Source organism: Balaenoptera acutorostrata, chromosome 19 (genome assembly GCF_949987535.1).
Source record: "Balaenoptera acutorostrata chromosome 19, mBalAcu1.1, whole genome shotgun sequence".
Taxonomy (NCBI): domain Eukaryota; kingdom Metazoa; phylum Chordata; class Mammalia; order Artiodactyla; family Balaenopteridae; genus Balaenoptera; species Balaenoptera acutorostrata.
Window position 1 is genome coordinate 64,300,389 of NC_080082.1, and position 26,625 is coordinate 64,327,013.

General features: G+C 43.9%; 1 protein-coding gene across 1 annotated transcript; it reads left to right on the top strand.

The window, feature by feature from the left end:
- Positions 1–230: 230 nt before the first annotated feature.
- On the top strand, positions 231–22,606 carry NLRP8 (NLR family pyrin domain containing 8). Its single transcript, XM_057533749.1, has 10 exons — positions 231–612; positions 1,854–1,928; positions 3,087–4,686; positions 5,749–5,919; positions 8,451–8,618; positions 11,511–11,666; positions 13,151–13,321; positions 15,024–15,194; positions 18,827–18,997; positions 22,477–22,606. Exons 1-10 carry the CDS (start codon positions 231–233, stop codon positions 22,604–22,606), a joined length of 3,195 nt encoding a protein of 1,064 aa, XP_057389732.1.
- Positions 22,607–26,625: the final 4,019 nt, after the last annotated feature.

Genomic DNA, 26,625 nt, shown 5'->3' on the forward strand with positions numbered 1-26,625 from the left:
ATACTGGAGGGGCTCCCAGGTTTTTCCGCAGGCCAGAGAATCTTTGAGGAAGGGAGGGAAGAGGATAGCCAGCACATGGTATGCTCCATCCAATATGGATTACATAAATCTGTCCCCTGGGGCGGTGTTTTCACGTTCTTGTAACTTCATGTCTCCCCAGGTCGCGTCTCTTCTCTCCTCCAACTGGTCCTCCTTGTCGCTGGCGCTGAGGTTCTTGGCCTTGAGTAACGATGAGCGATGTGAACTGGAGTTCTGACTCTTCCTCCTGCCCCTCCTCCTCTCCTTCCCCCCCTTCCTTCTCCTCTCACTCCCCTTCTTCCTTCTCATCCTCTTCCTCCTCCACCTTCCCTTTCAAAGACGGAGTCATGCTGTACATGGTCTACTTAAGCAAGGAGAATCTACAGAGGTTCAAGCAGCTTTTAGTGGAAGAGAGCCCCAGACCTGGCTCTCTCCAGATCAGCTGGGACCAGCTGAAGACAGCCCAGTGGGGGGAGGTGGTTCACCTCCTAATTGAGTGCTTCCCTGGACGCCTAGCTTGGGAGGTGACTCACGACATCTTCGCCAAGATGAACCAGGCAGAACTGTGTCTTCGGGTACAGATGGAGCTGAATGGTGAGTAAGAATCTGGTATACAAGATGGGGTTGGGCTTGGGTGCTACAGAGCTAAACGCTTCACTAGCCACTCCTATATATATATACACTATATTTACACTTTATTTTCTTATACATCTAAATATACACATACATAGATACATATACATATATGCACATAAATACATGTATATTAAAGCGTTTATTTATTTTTTATTTCTTTTGACTATGGTTTTATTTTTTAATTTGGAAATTGGCTCCCTTTTTCATTGACGTATAGTTGACTTAGTGTTGTGCTAGTTTCAGATGTACTGCACAGTAATTCGTGTATATATATATGTATGAATATATATATATATTCTTTTTCACATTCTTTCCATTATAGATTATTATAAAATATTGAGTAGAGTTCCCTGTGCTATACAGTAGGATATTGTTGTTTATTTTATTATTTTTTAAATTTTTATTGGAGTATAGTTGATTTACAGTGTTGTGTTAGTTTCAGTTTCAGGTGTTAGTACAGCAAAGTGAATCAGTTATACATATACATATATCCACTCTTTTTTAGATTCTTTTCCCATATAGGCCATTACAGAGTACTGAGTAGACTTCCCTGTGCTATACAGTAGGTCCTTATTAGTTATCTGTTTTATATATAGTAGTGTGTATATGTCAATCCCAATCTCCCAATTTATCCCTCCCCATACCTTTTCCCTTTGGTAACCATAAGTTTGTTTTCTATGTGTGTGGGTCTATTCCTGTTTTGTAAATAAGTTCATTTGTATCATTTTTTTAGATTCCACATATCTCTAATTCCATCCATGTTGCTGCAAATGGCATTATTTCATTCTTTCTTATGGCTGAGTACTATTCCATTGTATATATGTACCACATCTTTTTTCCCCATTCATCTGTCAATGGACATTTAGGTTGCTTCCTAAATGCACACGTGTATATTAAAGTGTTTCTGTGTTTTACATATATATGTGTGTGTGAGTGCAGTGTTTGGCTGGGCTGTACATTTATATGTTATTAAACACCCTCCTAAGGACCTTCTGACACAGCACCATTTTCTCACTTCCTAACATCGCGATGGGAGGTCTAGGTAATCTTCTTCTCCCTGAACTAAGGTGGTGAGAGAATGAGACTCGTGAATGACATGGCCGCCGCTATCCTAAACGGTCCTGTTACCTCCGTGTTGCTCTCCCTGTTCTGTCCACATTTTCATTCCAGTGAGGGGCTCCTTTGTTTGTCTGTTCCAGACATTTTACCTAACTTGGAACCAGAGGCCTTGAACCCAAGAGAAACACAAATGAACTTGGAGGAAGATGAGTCTGGTATGTGCTGGCCCTGTGCAGGTTCTGGTGGGAAACAGGCTATGGGTGGGGATGAGAAGCCCCGTCCCCAAGGCAAGGCAGGTTGTAAATGAGTATGTCTAGTGTCCCTTCTGTGAAGCAGAACTTCAGAAAAAAGAGCAGCTGGGCACTCACCTGAGCAGGAAGTCCAGCCACCGACCCAGCTGGATGCAGGGGCTCAGGCTACTTCCTCAAGACATCGCTTCTCTCCCTCCTTCCACTGGATTCAGTCTTGAGTGGTCCCTCCTCTGCACACTGGCCGTTTCTGCCACCAGCTGCCCTTAGCAACACCAGCAGGAAAAAAGAGTGCTTATTTCTCGTTTTTCCAACACAAGTCCTGGAGCTCACTCCCTTGAATGAACCGAGACCACGAGCTCCTCGATCAATGACATGGTGAAATGCTCTGGTGGGTGGCCGTTGCTTCATGTGCTTATGAGGCAGCTTAATGGTAGGTCCAGCCACTGTCCCAAGTAACGGCCGGAGAGTGGGAAGGGGGCGGTTCTCCAAAAAATTTAGGGTGCTGTTGCCAGGCTAGGAATGGTCAGTAGGTAGGCAAACACAGCAGCTGTCTTAATCCATCCCTCCTTCCCCATCTCCATTATCCGGGACCATCGAAGTAGGATTCTAGGGAATTCCCTGGGGGGTCCAGTGATTAGGACTCAGCGCTTTCACTGCCGAGGGCCCAGGTTCCATCCCTGGTCGGGGAAACTGAGATCCCACAAGCCGTGTGACGCAGCCAAAATAAAATTTAAAAAATATATTTTTTAATTTAAAAAATACAAATAACATAGATAAAGCTACCCCAGCCATCTTCTGAGAATTAAGAAATAGGAAGTAGAGACCAAAAGAACTGCGGTGCCAATAGAAGCTATGGGGTCACTGAACCAATTTCCAGAGCTTTATAACCGCCCCCCACTTCTTATGTAATGAGCAGTTCTTGCTTTGTCTAAGCCACTTCAAGTTGTCTGTTCTGTCCCTTGCAGCTTCTTAATTGAGGCACTGCTCTCCGGAAACGTGCGCGATTGATGCACTGTGTCCTGGAGCTGGATGTAGACATCAAGGCTCGTTTTCCGGTTGTTCAGTTAGTTCTCACAAACAACTGACGTTGTACCCCGTATCTCTCCCATCTCATTCATCCAGATAAATTACGGGAGTACAGACTGCACTTGATGAATGAATATTCGACCCTATGGAACAGGACCGCTTGGCCTGGGAACCACACGGACTTCTTTTACCAAGACCTACACAGAGAAGAGACATTCTTACCCTGTCTACTTCTTCCCAGAAAACCTCAAGGAAGACAGCCCAAGACTGTGGTTCTTCAGGGGGTCGCCGGGGTTGGAAAAACAAGCCTGGCCAAAAAAGTGATGTTAGAATGGGCAGAAAACAAGTTCTACGCCCACAAGCTCTGGAACGCTTTCTACTTCCATTGCCAGGAGATGGGCCAGTTGAACGAGCAGAGCTTCGCTGAGCTCATTGCACGCAAGTTGTCCGGGTCTCGGGCTCTGGCGTCCAAGATCATATCCAAAGCAGACCAGCTTCTGCTCCTCTTTGATGGCTTCGAGGAACTAACCTCAACCCTCATAGATAGACCAGAGGACCTGAGTGAAGACTGGAGCCAGAAGGTGCCCTGGTCTGTCCTCCTGACCAGTTTGCTGAGCAAAAGAATGCTTCCCGGGGCCACGCTAATCATCTTCCTGAGGTTCACCTCTTGGAAGAACTTGAATCCCTTTCTGAAATGCCCGTCTCTGATAACCCTTACAGGGTTTAGTGTGCCTGAGAGATCCAGGTATTTCAGGACGTACTTCAGAAACAAGAGCGAAGCTGATGAAGCCTTGAGTTTTGTCATGGGAAACACGATTCTCTTCTCCATGTGCCAGGTGCCTGTCATCTGCTGGATGGTATGTTCTTGTCTGAAACAGCAGATGGAGAGAGGAGCAAATCTCCTGCACACATTTCCAAACGCCACAGCTGTATTTGTCCACTATCTTTCCAGCTTGTTTCCAACCAGGGTTAGAAACCTTTTCAATAAGACTCACCAAGAACAGTTGAAAGGTCTGTGCTCCTTGGCCGCAGAGGGCATGTGGGAAAGGAGATGGGTGTTTAATAAGAGAGACCTCAGCCTGGCCAGACTGGATGAAACGGACGTCGAGACTTTTCTCAGCGTGAATATTTTTCGAAGGGTGGTGGGCAACAAAGACCTTTACGCCTTTGTCCACTTGAGCTTTCAGGAATTTTTTGCCGCCTTGTTGTATGTTCTCTGCTTCCCACGAAGACTCAGAAATTTCCATGTGTTGGACCGGTTCCACATCCTACGCCTGATAGCACATCCCGGAAGAAAGAGAAACCATCTCGCCCAGATGGCGCTTTTTTTATTTGGCCTTTTAAACGACACGTGCGCTCTAGCCGTGGAGCAGGTGTTCAGATGCAAGGTGTCCTTGGGCAACAAGAAGAAATTGCTGAAAGTCGCAGCCCAGCGCCATGAATGTGACCCACCAACCCCGCACCACGGGGTCCCACAGCTATTCAACTGTCTGCATGAAATCCGGGAGGAGGTATTTGTGAGTCAGATCCTAAATAACTGTCGTAAAGCTACTTTGGTCATCAGCAGAAGCAAAGACGTGCAAGTGTCTGCCTTTTGCCTTAAGTTCTGTGGACGTTTGCAGGAGTTAGAGCTGACTGTCACCCTGATCATCACCAAAGCGAGCAGCCTCTACCCGGATCCCCTTCCTGCCTCTGGGTAAGTGCGCCCATCTCTCCCTTGGTAGAGTCACGGTCCTGTCGGGGACCTTGCCTACCATCTCCTGGGCAGCTAGGGCGACCACCTCCGTCTTGAGGGGATCCCATGCGCATGGGACTTTCAGTCTTAAAAACAGAACACAACGTAAAATAGAGAGCTACTGGGACGCAGCCGCATAGCACAGAGAGATCAGCTCGGTGCTTTGTGACCACCTGGAGGGGTGGGATAAGGAGAATGGGAGGGAGATGCAAGAGGGAGGAGATATGGGGATATAGGTATATGTATAGCTGATTCACTTTGTTATACAGCAGCAACTAACACACCATTGTAAAGCAATTATACTCCAATAAAGATGTTAAAAACAAACAAACAGAAGGTGTTCCTGGGGTGCCGATTTCCATGCTAAAACTGGGAGAATCCTGGAAACAAACAAGAGGAGTGGTTCACCTACCTGGCCTCTATGCTTCACACCCTCTTTCCCATGTATGTGGGGACTCCGTTTCATCTATCACCCCAGTTCTGTACATCATAAGCCTTTTAGTCTCTAAGGAAGTGCTGTCCAACGAGACTTTCTATGATGGGGAAGAATGAAGGGGGAAATTAGAGGTACTCCCAGAGCCAAAGACAGTACGTGCTGATCTTGCTCTGGATTTTGGATTCTGCGCTCACCATGCCCCTCCCCCATCCCCAAAAAAGAAAGAATAATTTTCCCTTATTCTGTTCCTATATAGAGTTTTTTCTTTTTAGTAACAATTTCATATGCACAGAGTAAGAATATGGATTATATTTTGCATCCTAATCTCTGCCCCCATATAAATCCTAAGTGATTAAAAGGCAACTCCCTTTCTCCCTAAGTCATAGGAAAATAGAAGTGAGGCCACGAGCCTTCCTGGGATGAAATGACAAATCCTGTAACAGTTCTGCTGGGCATCTTCTTAAATGAGGGCATCTTATGACAGTCATAAAGGGGTCTGTGGTCATAAGGAAGCCCTGGGTTTGCTGGTAGGTTTTCTCAAGCTTAATCTCTAACGATGAGCCCTTTTCTCTTTTTCTCCCACACAGACCAGAGGGCAGTGATAGGTGTTATCTCTGGTGGCAAGACTTCTGCTCTGTGTTTAGGACACATGAGAGTTTGGAAGTCCTGGCTGTGACAAACAGTACTATGGATCCTGATTCAGTGAAGGTCCTCTCTACAGCACTGAAACATCCACACTGTAAACTCCAAAAACTGATGTGAGTATAAAACACATCCTAGTTGGAAGGAATTCCATGGAAACAGTCTGTTTCCCTCTCTGCTCACGCTAGGCGTGCTGAAGGCATCTGCGTCCATAGGTTTTTTTCCTAGTCTTACTGAGATATAATTGACATATAACACTGTAGGTTTAAGTTTTACAGCATAATGACTTGACATACATCTATTGCAAAATGATGACCACAGTAAGTTTAGTTAACAACCATCACTTCATACAGTTACCAAAATGTTCTTTCCTAGTGATTGAATGGTCTACTCTCTTACCATCTTTCAAATCTACCACACAGCATTGTTAACTACAGTCACCCCAGCACTTATTTGTCTTATAATTGGAAGTTTGTACCTTCTGACCACCTTCACTCAATTCCCCCACCCCCGCCTCTGACAACCTAAATCTGATCCCTTTGTCTATGAGTTTCGTTATTTTTTAGATTCCACATGTAAGTGAGGTTGTTTCTCTAAAGAAGACATACACATGGCCAACAGGCTCATGAAAAGAGGCTCAACGTCACTAAACATTAGAGGAAAAAAAAAACATTAGAGGAATGCAGATGAAAACCACAATGACATATCCTCACACCTGTCATCAGAAACACAAGAGATAATACGTGTTGGTGAGGAGGCAGGGAAAAGAGAACCCCAGTGCACTGTTGGTGAAAACGTGAATTGGCGGCCACTGTGGAAAACAGCATGGAGGTTCCTCAAAAAACTAAAACTCCTAGTTGTTTTTACTGCTCGAATCGTCATGTGCTAAGCAGGTACTTAGTATGGTGTACCACTGCATTCCTTTGAGGTAAGTACTGTTATCCTGATTTTTTTAAAAGGGAGAACCAGAGAGGTTAAGTGACTTGTCTGAGATCACACAGCTGGTAAGCTTTGGGGAACGCTCTCCACCTCAGGTGGTCTGAGGCTCGCCTCCTCCATCACCACACCCCACTTCTGTGATGCCTCACGCTTAGCAGGCCCCTGCGTGTCACAGGTCAAGATTTCCATGAAAGAGGGAAGAAGGTGAGCCAGATCCAACTGCAGTTTGGCAAGCTCTACGAAATGAAAAATGCACGTGCACCTTGACCCCAAGGTCCACATTTTTAAATCCACCCAAGGTAAATACATATGCACATACTCGGAGGAATGGTTGAGAACATCACTGCAACATTATCTTCAATAGCAAAAAACATACAGACATTTATGTGGCACTCACCCTCTGCTGGGCTCTCTTAGGTCCAGCACTGTGTTTCAGTGCTCTTAAAACTCACAAGCATCCTAAAGAAGTAGGTATTTCATGAGGAAGCTAGGGCACGAGGTTACACAGCTGGTACCTAATTGGAATACAGATTTAAACTCCAGAATCAGTGGCTGCAGGATCAGTTCTCTTAGCTACTACCTTATACACCCTCTCCCTACGGTTTTTAAAACCCAGAAACTCAATACTTCATCAAAATTCCTTGAAATAGCCCACTTGACCAGTATCCGACCTATTTTCTCTCCTGTTATTATAATGATTATCATTAACTCCCATTTTTTTAAAAAGACTTTTTTTGATGTGGACCAATTTTTTTTAAGTCTTTATTGAATTTGTTACACTATTGCTTCTGTTTTATGTTTTGCTTTTCTGGCCGCAAGGCATGTGGGAATCTTTGCTCTCGGACCAGAGATCGAACCCACACCCCCTGCATTGGAAGGTGAAGTCTTAACCCCTGGACCACCCGGGAAGTCCCTAGCTCCCATTTTTTTAGTGCCTCCCTTTCTACATCAAGCCCTATGCAGAACCTCTTAGAGGCATCACTTGTGTTCATTCTCGCGACCGTCCTAAGTGGAAAATGTCATGAGCTCTCTCGAGGACGTGAAATGAAGCTTGGGGAGATTAAGTGGCTCACGTAAGGTCGTCCAACTAGGAGGCTGAGCTGAGAAGAGAATCCAGTTTGGAGCCCTGGGCTGCACAGAAAGGGACCTCATGCATTTATGGACTGATTGAACGAAGAAGAACTAATTAGCAAATGGGGAAATGTTGGTCAAAATGTACTACAAACTTCCAGTTAAACATTGAATACTTTCTGGGGATCTAATGCACAGCATGGTGACCATAGTTAACAATACTGTATGGTATACTTGAAAGTTGCTAAGAGAATAGATCTTCAATGTTCTCACCCCAAAATAGAAATGGTAAGTATGTGACCAGATGGAGGTGGTTAGCTGACGCTCAGGTGGTAATCATTTTGCAATATGTAAGTGCATCAAATCAACAAGTGATGTACACTTTAAACTGATACATTGTTATCTGTATCATCTCAACAAAGCTGGAGGGGAAAAAAAACTAATTAGCCACCTTGATTGTGGTGATGGTTTCATGGGTGTATGAACACGTCCAAACTCATGAAATTGGGTGCATTAGATATATGATAGATGCACTTTTTTTTGGTGTGTCGATTATACCTCAATAAAACTGTTCAAGAAAAAAGAGCTGGTGGGCTGACGCGAGCCTATGATAACCGGACACTGCTTACCTCTGCAGCTTTAGGCATGTGAGCCCCCTCGTGTTGAATGAAGACTTAATCAGAGTTTTGGTGGAAAACCAGTACCTGAGATACTTGGAAATACAAGACACGGAAGTGAGATGCCAGGTCATGGAGTTTCTGTGCAACGCCTTGAAACATCCCCAGTGTTTTCTACAGTGTCTGAGGTGAGACGGGGAGGGATGGAGACAGAACCCTGGCACCCAGGCGGTCCGTGCAGAGGTGGGGGTTACATGCTCAGCCTGCCTGACATCTTATTGTAATCAGTTGTCAGTTTCACTCAGCTTTTTTCTTTGATCAAAGTATAGTTGATTTACAATATTGTGTTAGTTTCAGGTGTACAGCAAAGTGATTCAGTTATACATATATATATTTTTTATAAGTTTATTTATTTATTTTTGGCTGAGTTGGGTCTTTGTTGCAGTGCGCGGGCTTCTCATTGCAGTGGCTGGTCTTGTTGCGGAGCACGGGCTCTAGGCGTGCGGGCTTCAGTAGTTGTGGCTCGCAGGCTCTAGAGCGCAGGCTCAGTAGTTGTGGCGCACGGGCTTAGTTGCTCCGCGGCATGTGGGATCTTCCCGGACCAGGGCTCGAACCTGTGTCCCCCGCATTGGCAGGCGGAATTCTTAACCACTGCGCCACCAGGGAAGCCCTACATATATATTTTTTTAACATCTTTATTGGAGTATAATTGCTTTACATTGTTGTGTTATACATCTATTTTTGCAGATGCTCTTCCATTATAGGTTATTGTGAGATATTGAATATAGTTCCCTGTGCTATACAGTAAACCCTTATTGTTTATATATTTTATATATAATGGTATATATCTGTTAATCCCAAACTCCTAATTTATCCCTCTCCCCACCCTTTTCCCCTTTGGTAACCATAAGTTTATTTTCTGTGTCTGTGAGTTTGTTTCTCTTTTATAAATAAATTTATTTACATTATGTTTTAGATTCCAATATAAGTGATATCAAAATATTTGTCGTTAACTCACTTCACTCAGTATAATCTCTGGGTCCATCCATGTTGCCGTGAATGGCAATATTTCATTCTTTTTTATGGCTGTTCACTCAGATTTTTTTTTAAGGTGACAATTTCATATATGTATGCACTGTGAAATGATTGCCACAGTCAGGCTATATAACCCATGTGCCACCTCACAAAACCACCATCTGAACACTTGATATCAACTCTCTTAGCAAACGTCAAGTACACACTACAGTCTTGTTAACCATCGACACCATGATGTACATTAGATCTCCAGATTTTATTCATCTTATAACTGGAAGTTTGTGCCCTTTGACCATCATTTCCCCCACCCCAGCCCCTGCAACCACCATTCTACCCTCTGGTTCTAAGTTTCACTCAGCTTGAAAACTACAATTTGATGTCCCAGGTGTGTCTGAGATAGAGAAACCATAGCCCTAGGGGTGAGCTTGGGCCAGCCCACCCTGGCTTGCAAGAGCTGATTGTTAAACATTCAGTAATTTGGTGAGGGTTGTTAAACAGCATTATTATTATTTTTTTAATTGATTAATTTATTTATTTTGGCTGCGTTGGGTCTTTGTTGCTGCGCATGGGCTTTCTCTGGTTGTGGCGAGCGGGAGCTACTCTTCCTTGCGGTGCGGGGGCTTCTCGTTGCGGTGGCTTCTTTTGTTGTGGAGCATGGGCTCTAGGCGCACGGGCTTCAGTAGTTGCAGCACGTGGGCTCAGTAGTTGTGGCGCACAGGCGTAGTTGCTCCGCGGCATGTGGGATCTTCCCGGACCAGGGCTTGAACCCGTGTACCCTGTGTTGGCAGGCGGATTCTTAACCACTGCACCACCAGGGAAGCCCTAAACAGCATTATTAAAAAACTAACTCACATAAACTTAGTATCGAATAAATTATATTAAAAAACAAAGGTAACAGTTAAAACTCATTACTTCCTAATTTTTCTTACTATAATATTATCGGTGTCAGCGTTCAGCAAACCTTTTCTATGAAGGGCCAGGTAAGGAATGTTTTCAACTTTGCAAGATGTATAGTCTCTGTCACGACTATTCAACTCTGCTATAACATCTGAATTAAATAGTGGTGACAGAGTGCTAAAATATCCATTGCCAATATGCAAATGAATAGGCATGGTTGTGTTCCAATAAAACTTTATTATGATTAATAATTATGTATTCATAGAGTTCATCAATAACTTTAATGATTTATTAAGTATCAATTGTATTATTAATAACTGTAATAATTATATAATATACTAATGATTTTATTTATGTATGAACACTGCAATTTGAATTTCATTTAATTTTCATGTATCACAAAATATTCTTTAACTATTAAAAAAAATGTTAGGGATTTCCCTGGTGGCGCAGTGGTTAAGAATCCGCCTGCCAATGCAGGGGACATGGGTTCAAGCCCTGGTCCGGGAAGATGCCACGTGTCACGGAGCAACTAAGCCCGTGCGCCACAACTACTGAGCCCACGTGCCACAACTACTGAGCCCGTGCGCCCTAGAACCTGTGCTCCGCGACAAGAGAAGCCACCGCAATGAGAAGCCCGCGCACTGCAACAAAGAGTAGCCCCCTCTCGCTGCAGCTAGAGAAAGCCCGTGTGCAGCAACAAAGACCCAACACAGCCAAAAATAAATTAAAAAAAAATTTTAGATCACTCAGTTCACAGGCTGTACAGGACCAAGTGGTAATGCAAGTTTGGTCCAAGGGCCATAGTTTGACTGAATCTCATTCTTTATCCTGAAAATGGTTTGGCAAATAAATGTAAAAAGAAGTTGTATTTCAAGGGCAGAATCAAGTCCCTGGTTTGGAATTAGAGCCCGACAGTTCGCCCATGCCAATTTGTCATGGCCCTGAATGTGTATTATTTTCTATTGATTATTTGCAATTCAGACGCTGAATTTGATGCAGGTTTACTCAGGGAAGGTGGAAATCACCCCTCCAGTCACCCTTGGGTGAAGAACAAGGATGTGAGACAGTAGGTGAGGTCTAGGTGGCTATGTGGGTACCATTTTCCCCAGGAGCTAAGGTTCAGCGTTTTTGCGTGGCTTCTGTAGGTTGGAAGATTGCCCTTTCAGCCCGAGGAATTGGGCTGATCTTGCCAGGAATCTCAAGAACAACGTTCACCTGAAGACTCTGATGCTGAAACGTAGCTCCCTGGAGAGGTTTGAGCCATGTCACCACCTGCCAGTGGCCCAACTGGAGAAGCTGTCGTAAGTCTTTTTGTGGTTGTCATGCTGTTGCCCAGTTGTTTGGTAGATTGAGTGTTTCTAGGAGAAAAACAGAAGTGGGGGAATGTGTGTATAATGGAGCAAAATTAAGTCGTGATTGTTAATGACATAGATGGGGCAGTGAAGTCTTGAGCTGAGAGAGAGACAGAGAGACAGAGAGACAGAGACAGAGACAGAGGCAGAGAGACAGATTTGTACCTAATATCCTAGAATATATAACTATAATGAGCCTGATGTATCCATCATCCAGTTTTTGAAGTAGAACCTTAACAGTACTATTTTCCTTCCCCACTGATCATATCAACCCCCAACCCCATGACCCCCACCCCCCCACAGCCATCTTGAATTGGGTCGATCAGGCTCCTTATTTGTATTTACACTGATAATACTGTACATGGATCCTTAAACAGAGCACTGTTTTGCAGTGCTTTGAATTTCACATAAGTGGCCTCATTGAGCATGTGTGCTTTTTCCAGTCAACCGACATTTTAGTCTTCCTCAGTGTTTTGTTGTTTCTATAGGCTGTTCCTCGTTGGTGCTGAAGGATAACACTTGTATGAATGTGCAACAATTTAGGTGTCCATCTTACTTGCCACCGAGGGTTGAGCTATTAACACACACACACACACACACACACTGACACACGTTAGTAGAATTGCCACGTCACGGAGAGCATTCATCTTCAGTCCTACCACGCTTGTTTCCAGACTGTTGGTACCAATTTGCAGTCCCACCAATGGTGTGTATGAAAGCTCCCCCAACTCCAAATTCTCATCCGACTCTTGTTACTGTTACTGCTTTTGCCAATCTGTTGAGCAGAAAATAACATGTTATTGTTTACTCATGACTCAAGTACCACTTTATTATTTTTTTAATTGAAGCATAATTGACTTACAATAGTATATGAGTTTCAGGTGTACGACACAGTGATCTGATATTTTTCTACGTTACAAAATGATCTCCACGATAAGTCTAGATAGTTATCGTCTGTCACCATACAAAGTTATTAGAACATTAGATTCTTTCTTGTTTACGTTTGCACTTCCCTCACCACACATGAAAACGTTTTCAGGACCTTCCTATACATCTTAGTTTCTCTAATACGAGTGCCCGCGTCTGTCTTCAGTGCATGTTTCTATTTTTCTTTACCTTGTGAGATGGTGTCTCTTCCCAGGTCACCTCCATATATGTTATTTACTGTTTGGTCATTGCTGGTCCCTTTCTCTTCCCTCTTCATCCCTCTCTGTAACTGTTTTCCTGATCCCCAATTGCTTCTCACATCAAAGTTGCTATCCCCCCCCCTTAAATCTGGGAAGCCCTAAGAGCTTTTAACAGAAGTAGGATGAGGCGTTTGCATGTAGAAGGAAAGCCCTGATTGAAATCTTCATCTCTCAGCATGAGACAAGGAAAATCCTGTCACAGGCATGAATTAAATTGCATCCCGTCTGTGTGTGTCTCTCCCACAGGTTGGAGAACTGTGACCTCACGTCACTTTCCTGCAAAAGTCTTATCTCTTCTCTCACGAGTAACAAGAATCTGACCCATCTGAGCTTGGCAAAAAATGCCTTGAAGGATGACGGGGCGAAACAGCTTTGGAATGCCTTGCAATGCTCTCAGTATCCTCTGCAGAGGCTGGTGTAAGTCCCCAAATGTCCTCTTTTTGGAACTCTCTGGAGTAGAATAGGGTGATGGAGAGCGATTGTGATATATGTGTCCATTTATGCAACATACTTATTAAGTGCCTACTGCATATTAGGCATTGTGCTGATACTGGAAGAAAGCATAATAAAGAGGAAGGTGGTTATGATTTCAGTTTCAGAGGCAAATTATCTAGCAGCAGAGTTCTCAAACTGTGTGCCGAGGTACCCAGGGGTGAACTCACAGAGGCTCTGCAGGATATTTTAAATGTAAGAGATACTGACATCTGTTCGTCGCCGCAAGAACTCTTAGCTTGAGGTAGTTCTGTTCCAACATCAGGTTGTGATAAATTCCTTTCAATGATGTCATATCTTTGCAAAGCTCTGTCTTTAGCAATTGCGATCACGAGACCAAGTGCATCGCAAAAAAGTTTTTTAACAGATTTTATTTTATTTTTTTATTTTTTGGCCATGCCGTGAAGCTTGTGGGATCTTAGTTCCCTGACCAGGGATTGAACCCGGGCCCTCGGCAGTGAAAGCGTGGAGTCCTAACCAGTGGACCACCAGGGAATTCCAGAGGGCAAAATTTAATGAAGTACAGGGGTGATGTGAAAAAAGTGAGACGCTAAGGAGGTCATAAATGGAGAAAGTTTGGGAACCTCTGATCCAATGTATTCCTCTAACTCCTAGAGTTTGGGAGTGAGTGTTACACCTCTGAGATCAGAATAATGTAATGTGACCTGGCTTTCTGCTTGAAGTGAGTCATGTAACAACCTCGGTGATATGGACCAGGATACATACTAAGTGATATCCTGTTTGGTATTTATCTCACTCTATCCTGAATTCTGTAGATGACTTCCCCTAGGTATCAGGGCACGTTGGCTGTCACTGACAGAAATTAAACTCAGACTGTCTTAAACCCTAAAGAAATTTGCTGGCTCCTAAAACCAGAAATGCTGAACTGACACACAATATCCCCTGAACCCACTGAAGCTTTCAGGATCCCAAAAAGAAGCAGGAAATGGTGCAGCTGCTTTGGAAAACAGATGGGTATCTCCTCAAAAGGTTAAACAGAGACGTAACATGAGTCAGCAATTCTACTCCTTGGTATACATGCAAGAGAAATAAAAACAAAATCTGCACAGAAAATTGTACACGGATTTCCATAGCAGCATTATTTGTAGTAACAAAAAAGTGGGAAACAATCCAAGTGTTGAAAAGCTGATGAATGGATAAAGTGTGGTCCATCCATATGATGGAATATTATTCAACCATAAAAAGCAACAAACTATATATTAATACATGTTGCAACGTGGATGAATCTTGAAAATATTACGCTAAATGAAAGAAGCCAATCACAAAAGACCACATATAGTATGATTCCATTTATATTAAATGTCCAGAATAGGCAAATTGAGAGGAAGAGAAAGCAGATTAGTGGTTGCTAGAGCTGGGGTGGGTGGGGGAAGAAATTGGGAATGACTGCTAAAACATACACCGTTTTCCTTTTTGGGGTGATGAAAATGTTCTAGAATCATGGTAAATGTTGTGCAACTCTGTAAATATACTGAAAACCAATGGTGTGTACACTTCCAATGGGTGAACTATATGGCATGTTAATTATATCTTGATAAAGCTGTTATACCAAAAAAAAAAGGCAGGAAAGAAAGCTAAGGGTGTTTTGGTTGGTGTTTCTCTGCAGGCTGAGAAATTGTGCCTTGACCTCTGAGTGCTGTCGGGATATGGCTTCTGCTCTTGATAAAAATAAAACCCTGAGAAGTCTGGACCTTGGTTTTAATAGCCTGAAGGACGACGGGGTTATCCTGCTCTGTCAGGCCCTGATGAACCCTGACTCTGGCCTACAGATTCTTGAGTAAGTTGTCCCCGTTTCCTTCTTTGAGACCAAGTGTCTGTAAAATTCTCTTGGGATAGAATGTGGGAATGTGTTTTGCACTTCTGGGGGTGTTCCCTCCATTTGGTTGGAGGACTTGGAAACTTCAGAGCAGTGGTTCTCAAAGTACAGTCCTCAGACTAGGAACATTTTCATCAGGGAAGTTGTTAGGCAAATTCTTGCATCATTTGTCTCCCTGTGTCCGGTTTATGTCACTGAGCATAATGCCCTCAAGGTCCACCCATGTTGTCACAAACAGAATTTCATTCTTTTTATTGGCTGAGTAGTATTCCATTGTATGTGTATACCACATCTTCTTTATCCATTCATCTGTCTTCCGTGTCTTGGCTATTGTGAATAGCGCTGCTATGAACGTGAGGGTGCAGGTATCCCTTCCATATCCTGGTTTCAATTCTTCTGGGTCCATACCCAGAAGTGGGGTTGCTGGATCTTGTGGTGCCCTGAGGGTGGGGACCCCGCCAGTCTGTGCTTCACAATCACCTCCCATGATTCCCGTGAATGCTATAGTTTAAGGACCATTGTTAAATTCTTCCATTCAATGAAAGATAAAGAAGAATTTGTTAATTTTAGACTAATACCTTAGATGGCGAGTCTTCCAAAATCAATGTTTATGCTTAGAGAATCTTTTTTTTGTATATATTTTTTCCTTCTCCCAAAGGTCTCTATGCTAACATGCATACTAGCCAAGTGATTTGAAAGAATTCATCCTATTTTTAATTGTTTTAGTGGTTACCCTAAATATTTAGAAAAGATTTATAGACCTCTCTGATGACAAAGGTTGAAACTTTTTTTGAGTTATTTTTTAAATTTTTTATTGGCGTATAGTTGATTAACAATGTTGTGTTAGTTTCAGATGTACAGCAAAGTGATTCAGTTATACATATACAACTTTTTTTTGCCGCTTTCCTACCTGCATTTTCTGTTCACTATTGGTATGATCTGGGTTCTAAGTCTAGATCACTTTTTTCACTCAGAAATGTTAGCTTTTATTTTTTATTGAAGTATAGTTGATTTATAATATTATATTAGTTTTAGGTGTACAGCATACTGATTCTGTATTTTTATAGATTATACCCCCATTAAACATTATTATAAGATAATGGTTACAATTCCCTATGCTGTACAATATATGCTTGTTGCTTATCTATTTTATACATAATAGTTTGTATCTCTTAATTCTATACACCGAATTTGTCCCTCCCCTCTTCCCTCTCCCCTTTGGTAACCACCAGTTTGTTTTCTATGCCTCTGAGACTACTTCTGATCTCGGAGAGGCAGCAGTGAGAGGTGGTGTGAAGCAAGATCTTAATTCCCAGCGCAAGAATTGAACCTGGGGAGCCTGGATGAAAACCAGGAATCCCAGCCACCACACCCGCTGGCTCTTGCCCCCAGTGAAAAATGCATTTCTCACGGAGGCAAAAAAGAAACCTGTAAAACAGGTACAAAGTTTATTATTAGAGACATAGCACAACAACAAGTGGGAGAGCACACAGAGAAACAGTTTGCTTAGTTAAGATAGAAGCAGGGCAGAGACGCACACCCGGAGAGAAAGGGTGTGGGCGTCCCCCCTAATGACCAGGAGCCCCATAAAGATGCGGTTAAGTCATTCATATACGGCAGTTCTTCCGGGTCTTTGTTTACCTTTGGCCAATTATCTGATTTCTTTTTCCACGCCTGCCCTGCCCTAGGACCCTCCCCAACTTGTGTGTGCAACTTTTTTCCAAGATGGATTTCAGCCCAGAGGCCTATGGGACGGCCTTAGCATCACATGTTATGGGCTGGTGCTCCTCCTTTTTGACCCCTAAGGAGCTTTTCTGCACATGTGCAATGTCTCCCTTGCCCCAAGGATGGGAAATACGTAACCTCTTGATCTTTTAACAGGGTTTGTCCCACTCTGTCCCTGCCATAAAAATGTCCGGTGTCTGGTTATTTACCTTATTTCTGTTACTGGTTTTTATATTGAGGTGCAGATCTCGAAATAGACAGGAATCCGGTCATAAATATGTAGTCCTGGAGTCTGTTTGTCTCTTGCTTCAGGAAATGTAAACAGGGGGCTGGTAATGAATGTCTGGCCTGGAGCCCATCTTCTTCTCACCCAAGGAAGTGTAAATAGGAGGCCAGTTGTAAATGTCTAGCCTGGAGCCCATCTATCTCCTGCCTCACTTTTATTTTGCATATATACTCATTTGTGTTATTTTTAATATTGCACATATAAGTGATATCACATAAGTCTAGAGCATTTAAATCACATTATGTTACATCCTTAATTTCTAGGATTAGTCCTGATAATGGATTTCATTTTTGTTGATAATTAACTACTCGAAGGGAGTTCTGGAGGTCACAATTCTTTTACTCCAGAAAGTTAGTCTTGGGTTTTTTTTTTTAATTATTTATTTATTTATTTTTGGCTGTGTTGGGTCTTCATTGCTGCGTGCGGGCTTTCTCCAGTTGCGGCGAGCAGTGACTACTCTTTGTTGCGGTGCACGGGCTTCTCATTGCGGTGGCTTCTCTTGTTGAGGAGGAGCACGGGCTCTAGGCGAGCGGGCTCAGTAGTTGTGGCTCTTGGGCTCTAGAGCATAGGCTCAGTAGTTGTGGCTCGTGGGCTTAGTTGCTCTGCGGCATGTGGGATCTTCCCGGACCAGGGCTCGAACCCGTGTCCCCTGCATTGGCAGGTGTATTCTTAACCTCTGCACCACCAGGGAAGTCCTAGTCTTGGGTTTTAAATATTGATTCATCTCTTAGAGTGAGTGAAGTATATTTTCAAGTATGAAATAAATTTCTAGATGAGCACAAATGAAAAAAATATATATACATATATATATGTACATAAACTGATTCACTTTGCTGTACACCAGAAACTAACACAACATTGTAAATCAACTACAATTTTTTTAAAAACTACTACTATAGTTATTTATGGTTGGTTGGTTTGTTGGTTGGTGGGATCTTCGTTGCTGCATGCAGTCTTTCTCTAGTTGTGGCGAGCAGGGGCTACTCTTTGTTGCAGTGCATGGGCTTCTCATTGCAGTGGCTTCTCTTGTTGCGGAGCACGGGCTGTAGTCACGCGGGCTTCAGTAGTTGTGGCACGCGGGCTCAGTAGTTGTGGTTCATGGGCTCTAGAGCACAGGCTCGGTAGTTGTGGCAGACGGGCTTAGTTGCTCCGCGGCATGTGGGATCTTCCCTGACCAGGGATCGAACCCCTGTCCCCTGCATTGGCAGGTGGATTCTTAACCACTGTGCCACCAGGGAAGTCCTACTACTATATTTAAAATAATCAACAAGGACTTACTGTATAGCACAGAGAACTCTGCTTAATATTCTGTAATAACCTAAATGGGAAAAGAATTTAAAAAACAATAGATATATGTATATGTACAACCGAATCCCTTTGCTGTATGTCTGAAACTAACACAACATTGTTAATCAACTATACTCCAAAATAAAATAACATTTTTCAAAAGAAAAAGAAGCTACTTGGAATGAAATGACTCATTCTGGTCGGAGTGTGATTTCTAGGCTGTGAGCAGCTAGGCTGGCTGAGCTCTCAGATGAAGGATGTGGTGACTTCTCTGCTCCCTGTTTCTCTCCCATAGGCTGGAAAAGTGCCTGTTCACCTCTGTCTGCTGCCGGGCCATGGCTTCCGTGCTCCTCAACAACCAAACTCTGGGATACCTGGACTTGAGCAAGAACGACATCGGGTTTGGGGGTATCCTCCTCCTGCGTGAGGCCGTCAGGAAGAGGAAGTGGGGATCTGAGGTCTCTCTGTAAGTATCCACTGGGTTCCCTGTGCAGGATGCATAGCCCTAGGAAAGCTCCTCATCAGCAGTGATATTCTGGACCCCAAATGCTGTCAGCACATGTTGCTAACGACCTTTGTTCCTTTCCTGGGGATTTTTTTTAAAATAAATTTATTTATTTTATTTATTTTTGGCTGCGTTGGGTCTTCGTTGCTGTGCACGGGCTTTCTCTAGTTGTGGCGAGCGGGAGCTACTCTTCGTTGTGGTGCGCGGGCTTCTCATTGCGGTGGCTTCTCTTGTTGCGGAGCACAGGCTCTAGGTGCGTGGGCTTCGGTAGTTGTGGCTCGTGTGCTCTAGAGCGCAGACTCGGTAGTTGCAGCGCACGGGCTTAGTTGCTCCACGGCATGTCGGATCTTCCCGGACCAGGGCTCGAACCCGTGTCCCCTGCATTGGCAGGCGGATTCTTAACCACTGCGCCACCAGGGAAGCCCTCCTGGGGATTTATAGTTTCCTTCATGTGGCTGACAGACCACAACTCCTGCGTGTGAAATGAGAAAATAAACCTGGATTCTACTGTCTGCTCTTTTTTATTTTTTCATTTTAAAAATATTTATTTATTTGTTTGTTTTTTACAGTAGGTCCTTGTTGGTTATCTATTTTAAGTATAGTGTGTACATATCAATCCCAAACTGCCAATCTACCCCTTCCCCCACTCTTCCCTCCCCCCCCCCCCCCGTTAACCATAAGTTCATTCTCTAAGTCTGTGAGTCTGTTTCTGTTTCGTAAATCAGTTCATTTGTATCATTTTTTTTAGATTCCGCATATAAGCAATATCATATGGTATTTGTCTTTCTCTGTCTGACTTACTTCACTCAGTATGATGATCTCCAGGTCCATGCATGTTACTGCAAATTGCATTATTTCGTTCTTTTTTATGGCTGAGTAATTAATATTCCATTGTATATATGTAGCACATCTTCTTTACCCATTACTCTGTTGATGGACATTTAAGTTGCTTCATGTCTTGGCTATCGTAAACAGTGCTACAATGAACACTGGGGGGCATGTATTCTTTCGGGTTATGGTTTTCTCAGGGTATATGCCCAAGAATGGGATTGCTGGATCATATGGTAGCTCTATTTTTAGTTTCTTAAGGAAACTCCACACTGTTCTCCATAGTGGCTGTACCAAGTTATATTCCCACCAACAATGTAGGAGGGTTCCCTTTTCTCCACACCCTCTCCAGCATTTATTGTTTCCAGATTTTTTGATGATGGCCGTTCTGACTGGTAATGAGGTGGTAGCTCATTGCAGTTTGTTTTTTTTAAATTTATATTTATTTATTTTTGGCTATGCCTCACAGCTTGTGGGATCTTAGCTGCCCGACCAGGGATCGAATCCGCAGCCCCTGCATTGGAAGTGCGGAGTCTTAACCACTGGACCGCCAGGGAGGTCCCCTCATTGTAGTTTTGATTTGCATTTCTCTAATAATTAGCGACGTTGAGCATCTTTTCATGTGCCTCTTGGCCAACTGTAAAAAAAAAAAAACTAGGTAAAAACATAGCCGGCTGCTCTTACACTCTTTGTTTCTTCATCTTCTCTCCTGTCTTAAACAAGTGAATGTGTTATCATCACTTACCAGATCTGCGGCTGTGAAGGGCTTAGGGGATCTGTTTCTCCTTCTGTAATATTGGATTGGCATCCTCCTCCGGGAGATACTATGAGGATTGGAAGAAAGTGCATCTATGAGGCACTAAGTTCAGTGCCTGAGACCATCATGATCTCAATTATCGATGGATTCTGGGTAAAGGTCATAGGAAACAGCTGGTGTATTCATTATCTGTTGCCCTGGAACAAATTATCTCAATGCTTAATAAGGCAACACACATTTGTTGTAAAGTTTCTGAAGGTCAGAAATACAGGAGCGGTTTAACTGGATGGTTCTACTCAGGCTCTTTTACGAGCTGAGTTAAGGTGTTGACTGGAGGGTGATGAGGCTGGAGGACCAACCTCCAAGCTCACTCACGTGGCTGTTGGCAGGAGGCCTCGGTTGCTCTCTGCAAGGCTGCTCCTAACATTGCAGCTGGCTCCGTCCTGAACAAGTGATGGGAGAGGGAAGAAGGGGGCAGAGGGGAGGCAAAAGTGCCCAAAACAGAGCCACCGTCTTTTATTACTGAATCTTGAAAGACCCATCCCTTCTGCTTTATTCTAATGGTCACACAGACCCACTATAGCCCAGTGAGAGAGGGGGCTGCATGATAGTGTGAATAACAGGAAGAAGGATCTTTGGGGCCACTTGGAGGCACCTGCCACACCTTGTAATCGGTGGATCCAAGGCACCTGGGCTTCATCCCTGAGCTCTTGAGAGCTGCACCATTGATCTTGAGCTTGTTGACTAGAAAGATATATTCACAACCTAAAAGTTGAGAGGTAGGTTTTATTCAGTGGGAATTTTTAGGACTTCAAGCCCAGGAGTCAGCGTCTCAAGTAACCCTGAGAAAACTGCTCCGAGGAGGCGAGGGGGGAGCTAGGATATACAGGAGTTTTGCAACAAAGGGCAGGTGGTAGGAACAAAAGATTACTGTTAATAAAAGAAAAGCAGATATCTCAAGTTAAGGCATTTAGCACTTTTCTATGTATGGGAAGATGCAAGAGTCTGGGCTCACTGAAACCATTCCTTTGATATGTATCTCAGCTACTTGGGGCCAGGATCCTGTGTTTTCTCATCCTGAGTTCCGTCGGGGCTCACCGTGGGGAGTGGCTGCAGTCTGATGGCTGCTAGATGGCAGGTATTCTTTGTTTCCTTCCTGAGTTCCCTCGGGGCTCACCAGCTCACCACTGGGTTGCAATCACTAATGACTGTGACATCCTTTGTTTCCTGATACATCAGGCAATATTCCATTTACAGTAAGTCCCCTACATACGAACCTTCAAGTTGCGAGCTTTCAGAGATGTGAACATGCATTCGCATATCCAATCACGTAAGTTAGTTCACCTGTCTGGCGTACGTTGTCTCGTGTGTGTGTCCTCTACGGGTTGTGCAGCTTGCCCTCCGTCTCCTATTGCTGATGAGCCTTCAGCTCTGCCATCTCCCACCTCCTCTCCCTCCTCCAGTCAGTAACTCTTCTTGCCTGTTCACTCAATGCCAGCCCCTGTATGCCAGCTGTTATACTGTACTACTGTACTTTTCAAGGTACTGTTCTGTAAGATTAAAAATGTTTTCTTTGCTTTTATGTATTATTTGCATGAAAAGTATTATAAACCTATTACAGTACAGTACTATATAGCTGATTGTGTTAGTTGGGTACCTAGGCTAACTTTGTTGGACTTAGGAACAAATTGGACTTAAAAACACGCTCTCAGAACGGAACGTGTTCGTATGTAGGGGACTTACTATATCAATCTCATGGGTGGTAAATTTCTGTCCTAGAGGTTTTACATATTTTCCAGCACTGCAAAAGAAAACCGAGCATAGGAGAACCAAACCTGATTCTTATCCTTCTCAGGGAGAAGAAACAGAGCGATGGAGTGGATATGATGCGAAGACTGGAGGGCCCAGTGGTGAACAACAAAATCCTGAAGATAGTTCAGGACTGGAAAGATGAGTGCTGTGATAAGGCAGAGTGGACGAATTGATCTTGTGACCCCCTGGATAATTTTTTCCTGATGAAAAATTGGGTAATGGTTTCCTATTCTGTGGGCCATTCTGAGTCTACCATGGCTCAGTTAGTTCTGGGAAATGGTGTAACGCGTGACCTCCAAATAGCTCCCTCGGAGATACTGAAGGTCATGTGTCAGACGTAGATTAGTCACGGAATTGGGGGCACCACATAAGGGGCATTCCAGCTCACTTCTATTCCTGGCTTCTGGATGTCATTGAATATGTCATGTTAACATTGTCTCTGGGAAATATCGGACTCACCTACTGGAGTATCGTGAGAATTGAATTAAAAACGTGCATGAACGCAATTCAAAAACTTGTCAAGTGTTGTTTATTTACAAATAAACTTGTACATCAACTGTTACGAGGGAAAACATCTTGCCTCGAAAGAGGGTCCACAGGGAACTCTGCTCAATGTTATGTGGCAGCCTGGATGGGAGGAGACTTTGGGGGAGAATGGATACATGTATATGTATGGCTGAGTCCTTTTGCTGTGCACCTGAAACTATCACAACATTGTTAATTGGCTATACTCCAATCCAATACAAAATAAAAAGTTTTAAAAAATAATAATAAAAAAATAGGAAAAAAAACAGGGTCCAGAGAAAATTTCTGAGGGAGATAATATAGCAAGTGATGGAACAGGAAAATCACCTCATGTTTAAGGAACTCTTTTTTAAAAGGTGAAGTGTGGGACTTCCCTGGTGGCGCAGTGGTTGGGAATCTGCCTGCCAATGCAGGGGACACGGGTTCGAGCCCTGGTCCGGGAAGATCCCACATGCTGCGGAGCAACTGAGCCCGTGTGCCACAACTACTGAGCCTTTGATCTAGAGCCCGCGAACCACAACTACTGAGTCCGTGTGCCACAACTACTGAAGCCGGCGCACCTAGAGCCCATGCTCCGCAACAAGAGAAGCCACCACAATTAGAAGCCCGCGCACCACAACGAAGTGTAGCCCCAGGTCTCTGCAGCTAGAGAAAGCCCGCGTGCAGCAATGAAGACCCCATGCAGCCAAAAATAAATTAATTAATTTAAAATAAATAAAAATAAAAAGTGAAGTATGACAACTTTTTTTTGAAGGAGTTTAGTCCATTAATAAATTAAAGCGAATTTCTCTTGGATGTGTACTAGGCTGAACCTGGACCCAGTTTGTAAGGTCTAGAGGGTGGTTTCCTGAATTCTGTCTCCCCAGTGACCATCACAGGACCTTGAGAAGCCTTAGAATGTGCAGGTGGCCTCCTGTGCAACGTCGTGGAATAGACTGTACATCACAGGGCAGACTGCACTTTTTTTTTTCTTCTGGCCGCACCGCGTGGCTTGTGGGATTTATTTCCCCAACCAGGGATTGAACCCGGGCCCTCTGGACCAGCAGGGAATTCCCCAGACTCTGCAGTTTTTCGGGTCCTAGCTATCTAGCACAGGACTAAAGTAGTTAGGGCAGCATTTAGAACGCAAAGATCTAGAAAGCAGTCATACAAGTATTTTCTTTTGAAACAGTCCTCGTTTTCTACACAAAGTGATGCCCGAGTATTACCTACGTTGGTTTCTCAACTCTCTAAAGGGGTTTTGTTGCAAAAGTCAGAGCAGTTGAGACCCTCAACCCCAGCCCCAGTCCATTCTTCAGGGGTGGACAGAAATAAATGTCCATCCAAAGTCGGACTCTAAAGTGAAAATTTGCTTTAATTTGTTCTCCAGAGCCCAGAATTTCACACGTGATGCATTGCTAAGAGGATTCACAGTGACTGAGGTGAGGCTGCCCAAAATGCTTTGCCTGGGGTCGTCGGCAGGCTCGGAGGTGGGCAATGTAAAGCCAGAGACCCCCCCCACAACTGACACGTTCCCCAGAAGGACCTAGGAGACCCCCACTTTGCTAAAGCAAGGAGGGAATGTGCCTTGAGATGAGCAAGGCTGAAAGTATGATCGAGGTTTCGCATCATTGTGGCACACTTTATCAACACGGAATCTTAAAAGGCGCTGTAGCCTAGCTCCCAGCTCCAGACATCCTGACTTAATTGGAATGGGTGTGGCCTGAGTGTCAGGGATTTGAAAAGTTCCCCCAGGTGATTCCAACCTGCAGTGAAGTTTGGGAACCACTGAAGTAGGAGATATCGTTACTGTGGTAACCATTTTGCAGTATATGTCTATGAAATCAACATGTTATACACCTTCAGCCTACACAGTGTTGATGATTCCCTCAATAAAGCCGGAAAAAAAGAAAGAAATGCTTTGGGAGGTGACCATTAATGTGGAGGCTCGAGGCAAAAGGTAGCTGGTGTTGCTATCAACCGAGATGGGCACTTTTTTAAAATTTTTATTTTTTACACAATTTTCAAAGGTTACTTTCCATTTGCATGTATTACAAAACATTGGCTAAATTCCCCCATGCTGTGCACTACATCCTTGTAGCCTGTCTTACACACAATAGTTGGTACCTCCCCCTCCCCCACCACTCTATTGCCCCTCCCCACCCCCACTGGTAACCAGTGGCTTGTTCTCTATGTCTGTGAGTCTGCTTTTTTTTTTGTTATATTCACTAGTTCGTTGCACTTTTTTTAGATTCTGCATATAAGTGATAAAATACAGTATTTGTCTTTCTCTGTCTGACTTATTTCACTTAGCATAATGCCCTCCAAGTCCATTCATGTTGCTGCAAATGGCAAAATGTTGTTCTATTTATGGCTGAGTAATATTCCATTGTATGTATGTACCACATCTTCTTTATCCATTCCTCTGTTGGTGGACACTTAGGTTGCTTCCATATCTTGGTTATCGTGAATAGTACTGCTATGACCGTTGAGGTGCAGGTATCTTTTCGAATTAGAGGTTTTTTTTTTCCAGATATATACCCAGGAGTGGACTTGTTGGGTCGTATGGTAGTTTTATTTTTAGTTTTTTGAGAAACTTCCATACTGTTCTCCATAGTGGCTGCACCAATTTACATTCCCACAACAGTGAACAAGGGTTCCCTTTCCTCCATACCCTCTCCAGCATTTGTTATTTGTGGTCTTTCTGATGATGGCCATTTTGGCAGATGTGAGGGGATATCTCATTGCCTTTTTAATTTGCATTTCCCTGGTGATTAGCAATGGTGAGAAGAGGGGCACTTTAGAATGTTGGAAGAGATTCATTTGATAACAAACAGGTATATATATTATGAGTTCACAGGACTCCAGGTAAGAGAGTTTTATGGAGAAAGTCAATTGAACAAACAACAGCAGCAGCATTAGAGAGTGGTCAGTAAATGCCAGGTCCGGTGAAATGAGGACACACACACACACACACACACACACACACACACACACACACATCACTGCTCTGGGACAGCCAGGTGAGGGCTGTAGAGGTCCCGGGCACAGGTGTGCTAAGGGTGATGCAGCATCCTCACGTGATAGGTGAGAAGGGGGCGGGGCATGCAGGTGCAGAAAGCAGCTGCTCCACATCTACGCTGGGTCCGGCCATTTAGAGCCGTGGCAGCCAATGGACGGCAGCCACGTCACCGGCCCAGGATTCCCCAAAGAGCCGTCACCACGTGGTTGCCAGTTGGGATCTGGTCTTGGAGGTGAGGAGTCAACTTGGTGAGTAGTTTCTCCTGTCTTGTTCCTGGTACCTTCCTCTCCCCGTTTTTCTCCGTTCCTGGTTGGAACTGTTCGTTGAGCCCTACTCTGTGCTGCCTCTCTCTCCGTTTCGACTCGTCAGAGCCCAGAGACCAAAGATACCCTTAGACAGAAGGAAGTGTCCCATTTCCCCGCTTCGCTGAAAAGGTCTACCCACAAAACATTTCTGTTTGGGGTGTTTCGGTACAGCTCTCAATTCTTCCCAATCTCTAGGTCTAAAGTACAGGACAGAATTGGGGTGCTCTGACTCAAGGGTTGAGACCAGCTGATGTCTGGTCCACATCTTACAAGACTCCTTTGTTAATTCTGCTAATAATATGTTCACTATGGCTTGCAGTCATCAAAGTGCTATACTGTCCTGAGGGTGTTCTTTGTCAAG